The sequence below is a fragment of the Grammomys surdaster genome, unplaced genomic scaffold (assembly GCF_004785775.1).
Source record: "Grammomys surdaster isolate TR1022 unplaced genomic scaffold, NIH_TR_1.0 213, whole genome shotgun sequence".
Taxonomy (NCBI): domain Eukaryota; kingdom Metazoa; phylum Chordata; class Mammalia; order Rodentia; family Muridae; genus Grammomys; species Grammomys surdaster.
In genome coordinates, this window is record NW_021604658.1 from 7,229,360 (window position 1) to 7,235,732 (window position 6,373).

General features: G+C 42.5%; 1 protein-coding gene across 1 annotated transcript in view; it reads right to left on the minus strand.

Annotated features, from left to right (window-relative positions):
- The window catches only part of Tom1l1 (target of myb1 like 1 membrane trafficking protein), a 43,869-nt gene that overhangs the window by 29,143 nt on the left and 8,353 nt on the right, over window positions 1-6,373 (minus strand). The window contains exon 4 of the mRNA XM_028772419.1: window positions 234-383. Within this exon, the coding sequence (XP_028628252.1) occupies window positions 234-383 (150 nt within the window). The remainder of the gene's footprint in view (window positions 1-233; window positions 384-6,373) is intronic.

Sequence of the window (6,373 nt, forward strand, 5' to 3'; positions counted from 1 at the left end):
AGCAGGGGAGGGGAGGGTAAGGGATGAGAGGGGAGGGGAGGGGAGGGGAAAAGAGAAGAGAAGGGAAGGGAAGGGAAGGGAAGGGAAGGGAAGGGAAGGGAAGGGAAGGGAAGGAAAAGTGCTTTATGCATTAATCCTAGGTAAATAAAGGATCATTACAACAACCAGAATTACACCATTATCTCTCTATACTTAGAAATTTACCCTCCCTTGACATAAGACAATAGACTTACCTTAATGAAACTCAAGATTCTGTTCTGAGTCTCCAACGGTAAGGTGTATCTGGGATTCAGCAGCTTAACTAGAATATCTTTAGTGAACTCCTTCTTCACAATCAGAGATTGGAAACTTGGACCACAGTTCTGCATGCACATGTCAATGAGCTAAATTAAAGAGTAAAGTCAGATGTGACAGCTCTCTAGCATAATCCTTCTGACTTTAAGACCAAACAAATGCTCCTAAAGAATAGCTTCTGCTAGCATTCTAACACACCTGATTTGCTTCCTATAATACCAAACTATAATCCAGAGGTTAGGCATGGTCCCAGGCTGAGGGATGGGACCACAATCTTCTCAAAAATTTAACCCAGAATTGCTCCTGTCTAAAGGAAATACAGGGACAAAGAGTGGAGCAGAGACTGAAGGAAAGGCCATCCAGAGACTCCCCCACCTGGAGATACATCCCATCTACAGACATTAAATCCAGACACTATTCTGATGCCAAGAAGTGCTTGCTGACAGGAGCCTGGTATGGATGTCTCCTGAGAAGCTTGGCCAGAATCTTACTGATACAGATGGGGATGCTTGCTGCCAACCATTGAACTGAGCACAGGGACCCCAATGGAGGAGTTAGGAAAAGGACTGAAGGAGCTGAAAGGGTTTGCAACCCCATAGGAAGAACAATAATATCAATGAACAAGACCCCCAGAGCTCCCAGGGACTATACCACCAACAAAAGAATATGTAGGGACCCACGGCTCCAGCGGCATATGTAGCAAAGGATGGCCTTGTCAGGCATCAAAGGGAGGGGAGGCCCTTGGTCCTATGAAGGCTTGATGCCCCAGTGTAGGGGAATGCTAGGGTGGTGGGGCAGGAGTGGGTGGGTGGGTGAGCACCCTCGTGGAGACAGAGGGGAGGGGGTGGGATGGGGGGTTTATAGAGAGGAAACCAGGAAGGGGGATAACATGTGACATGTAAATAAACAAAATAACCAATAAGAAATGCTAAACTATCTGGCAAAAATGTTACGTTCCAATATTACAAAGAAGAAGAAACATAACTGCCTAGATGCTCCAACTGATGAAGAGTCAAGCTACACAGAGTACTCAGCAGCAGGCAGTAGTCAATGACATGTGCTAAACTGTAATAAATGCAATGTCAAGCAAAACACACATGCTAGATTATGTAACCCTTGCTTCAGGTTATCTAGGGTTTGCCTGGTCCCTTCTGTTGTCCTGCCATTGTTAACAGTGGCACACCCTTTTACTATTAATGTCCTGGTTTAGATAATAAATTGCTGTCAGTCTAGCAATAGATCTGCATAGACAAGTGTGATTATTTAAAGTCAGGTGATTGTGTGAGAGTTGTAGAAAAGGCTGGCGTTGAGCTGGGCATTGAAAAATGGCCAAGGAAAGTATAAATGAATATACAGATGTACTCTAGGCAGGTAGACATTACTTTGGCTTGCACGTGGAATGCTGACACAGATCCCTGTGTAGAAAGTCTGTGGCTATTTGAAGGTAGTCAAAACTTTTAAAATGGTGCCTAGGGGGATGTTCCAAGTTGTGGTAGAGACAACCTCAAAGAGGATTCTAGAACCATGATTTTTTTTTCTTTTCCTTTTTTCTTTTTACTTAAACTTTCCAGCCATGAGGTAAGTGATTTTACTCTGCCACAGGCCACCTGCCCATGGCTGTTGAAAACCACAAACCACAAAGAGTCTTCTTCATAGGCTGCCTTGGGTAGACATTAAAGAGATTCCTGGAAAGAAGACTAATATAAATCATATGCAAAAAAATGAATAAGTAAAGGTGGCAAAGTCTATGAACTATCACAGGGAGATTCAGTGCTTTGTCTCTGGTGGTGGCATCTTGACGTAGGCAAACTGAGACCTGTGGGAGGGTACTGTAGATAAAGTCCATGAGGGCATTATCTAGACTCTCCAGGACTCTGTCTGGCATGATAGAGTCTAGACACTCATTACCCAGGAGTCCCTGAGGAAACTGATAGTCAATGTCATATATAAAAAGCTACATTCTGGACAGGTACCAGCAGCACTCTACTGAGGAAACTTGGAAGTCTGGTAGTCATTCACCAGTGCAGACCCAATACAGGAAAGGGCAAGCCTTGGATGGAATGAGCATACTAGATGGAAGGAATGAAGAAGGAAGAACATTGACTGTGTATTTCCTGAAGCAAGAAATCTGAAAGCTAAGAGATCTTCACTCTGCATGGGGCCGAGGGTACCTTTCATGGAAATATGGGGTAGGATGGACTGGTGTGACTGGGGATCCTAGGGGTAAAATGGGTGGGACAAAATTTAGGTATTTTTAGGTTTGAATGGAAAAGTAAACATTCAAGAAGAGTTCTACATCCAGAGCTACAAGTCAGGAGAGTGAAGGGCCATGAGAGAGTCATTGAGGCCACCAAGGATGTGCAAAACAGAGGGATACCTGGGACACTGGGTTGGAAGGCAGTGAAAAAGCAACAGAAGAAAGAAGGAAAGAAGAAAGAAAGAAAAGAAAAGAGAGAAAAACAAGAGAGAGGAAGGAGGGGAGGGAGGGAGAAGGAGAGAGGGAAGAAAGAAAGAAAGAAAGAAAGAAAGAAAGAAAGAAAGGGAGAGAGAAAGAGAGAGAGAAAGGAAAGTAGGTAGATGAGGGTAAGAAGGAAGAAAGAAAGGAAGGAAGGAGAGAGGAAGGGAGGGAGGAATGAAAAAAGGAGAGAGGGAGGAAGGGAGGGAGGAAGGAAAGAAGGAAAGAGGAGGGAAGGACAAAGGTAAGAAGGAAAAAAGGAAGGAGAAAAAAGAAGGAAGGAAGAAAGGGAGGGAAGGAGGGAGGGAGGGAGGGAGGGAGGGAGGGAGGAAGGAAGGAAGGAAGGGAGGGAGGGAGGGAGGAAGGGAAATTAATATTGGTAAAGTCAATGGAAGCTTCCAAAAGGAAGGGTGTTTAGAGTTTCTATTAAGGACAGTAATGTAGTCACTGATTAGTGGGTCCATTCATCACTTTAAATAAAACAACACAGTCACAATTCAGCCTAAGAAGAATGAGCTGGAATGGGAAAACAACATGCAGAAAGCAAATTTCTAAACAATGATCTAAAGATAAAATTAAATCTCCGCACCACTTTGAGTTTGAGAGGACAAAGCAACTATGCTGTGACAGGCAAAGCCATCATCTCCTTAGAAAAGTGTCCCAGCTGGGCAGTGGTGGCGCACGCCTTTAATCCCAGCACTTGAGAGGCAGAGACAGGCGGATTTCTGAGTTCGAGGCCAGCCTGGTCTACAGAGTGAGTTCCAGGACAGCCAGGGCTACACAGAGATACACTGTCTCGAAAAGAAAAACCAAGAAAAAGAAAGAAAGAAAGAAAGAAAGAAAGAAAGAAGGAAGGAAGGAAGGAAGGAAGGAAGGAAGGAAGGAAGGAAGAAAAGTGCCCCAGCACATGACTTCCCACACAGGCCAGTGCTGTATTTTGCGTGTCATTTTCACTCAATACAAAAAGTCACAGCAGGTAAACAAAGCTATCCTTTTAAAGCAAGGAGACCATGGAAGCCATCAGAAAATAACAAAGCTGAGTGCATGAGAAAAAACTCTGAAGCAAATGGAGGTAGAAGCAGAAGCCATGCGGAAGTAAGATTACTGTACAGTGATGTAAGCTGGCTAGACAGAGAGGCAAGGCACATGAGAAATGATGCTGAGCTTGACCAACTATTAAAGTGAGTTCTGAATGGGAGGGATGCTACAGACAAGTGCCTCTATCCCAGTGGTTCTCAATCTTCCTAATGACCCTTTAATACAATTCCTCATATGTGATGAACCAATCCCTATCATAAAATTATTTTCATTGCTACCTCATAACTGTCATTTTCCTACTGTTAATGAATTGTAATGTGGTTTCTGATGGTCTTAGGAGACCCCTGAGAAAGGGTTGTTCGACCCAGAAAGGGGTGTCAAACCACAGGTTGAGAGCTACTGTTCTATTCAATGCAAGTTTATGGACATACCTATTCAACTGCGGTCTTGGATATGATACCTAGCTTAGTAAATGATGAATCCCTTGCTAAATATTGCACAAACCGATTTTTATCTTTGGCATACTAATATATGGTAATGGGTCACATTCCTGAAAGGTATACGCGCAAAAAATCAGAGTCAACATAAAGTTCTGAGACTGTTACCATCTGGAGATCAGCAAGCGTGCCCTTTGTGTTTTCCCGCTGGAATCAAGACTGTCAGGACTCATTATTTCTGTATCATCTCCTCCATTATGTCTCCGGTCCACACATCCCCCCCCCCGCCGAGAGCTCACTTGGATTCTAAAACATACTGTGGTAAATGCACAGACGTATACAAGTGGCTTAACATACTTTGCTATCTAGTTCTGGAGCCCATGTGCTCAGATAACCTATCTCTGGAAACAGGGTAAGTAGGAACCTGCAATCTGAAGTGGGAGAGAGAACTGAAGGAACCAAGCAACCAAGCAAAGCAGAAGTGGGTGACTCAAAGCTTTGCCCATCTATTTTTGTGCTTAGCTGAGCAAATCACTTATGTGAACTTGTGGCAACGCTGTCTGCATAATGGGCATTGTGCCTCTTTCTAAGGCTGGCTGTAAGAACCTGACGAAATGCATCCTCTGAGAGGGAGGCACAAAGCAGGACCTCTGCAAATGGTAACCACTGTGACCATCTGTATCGGTGGAGAATGTCCTAGCAAGGGAAAATGTGCTTATCAATAGAAATTAAAATTCTTCACAGATGGTTAGAAGAAAGAGCTATTGGACAGTTTTGCTTCTCACTGTAGGAATATAAGCCAGGTACAGTGTCAATACTAGATTTCAGATCCATCAGAGCTGTATCTAGACCACCAACTGTGACCACATCAAGGCAGGGCTACTCTGTCCTACTAGACAAAGGAAGGAGAAAGCTAACTTCTCATCCTTTCTCATGTGATAAGCTACTGGACGGACAGTCATCTTTACATATCACCTGAAATCGCTAGAACTCTTTATTAGTTCATGTTCCATAAAGGACTATTACATTCCATTGATTCTCGGCAACTTGTTCAACCACTTTTCAGTTGACAGTGACAGTGGTATTTGCTGAGGTTAGTCACAATTGACTCATTCAGGAGAGGGCTCTCTAACTTAGAGCAATAAAGCTTAGTAGCAACACTGAATACAAGACAAAGCAGAACTATTGACTTCTTGGGCTGGGTGTATATCTCAGTGGCAGGGCCCTTGTCTGGAATGCACAGGGCCTGAATTTCATTGCTTTGTAAAAGAAAAGCATAAAAGGCTAGTGGCTCCCGTACAAAACTATGCCACTGAGTGTTAGTGGAGAAAAAAAAAATCACAGTATAGTCGGATTATGTCAAAGACCTAATAAAGGCTGACAAGTCCATGGAGAACTCTATATGACAGAGAGTATTATAAACATTCATAATTGACTTAGACTCTCATCACTTCACAGAAATAAGATGGAAATGTCACCTAGGAGATGACTTTTTTAAATAGTTTGTTGGTAAGCTTGTAATTACCTTTGACAGACACTGGGCAATTCCATCTGTGACTAAATCTGCCCATAATTCAGTTTAGCCTAAGGGAATACTGAATGCAGGGCAGGGGCCTTGAAAGAGTAAGCTGAGGTGAAGCACAGGGGCCATTATGTGTACAACAAGGGATGATCTACATGCAGCTACCAAGAGTCAAAGCTCAAAGCCCATTTTGAGAAAACTCAGGACAAATTCCTTCCTCTATCATGGCCCCGTTTCTATGTTCATGGCACGTATGCACACAAACACACACACACACATACACACACACACACACACGAACAAACACACACACAAATCTAGAGTTTATATATAAGAGAAAATTTGGTATTTCCCCTCTCAGAATCTGGCATATATATATATACATATATATATATATATATACACACACACACACACACACACATATACTACATACATATATATACATACACACATATGTTATCTTATGCATATCACTATATATACACATACACACAAACTACATGTATATATATATATACACACATACATACATGTTATATATCATTATATATACATACACACACTACATATATATATGTATATGTTAGCTTATATATATCACCATATATATATATGTTAGCTTAT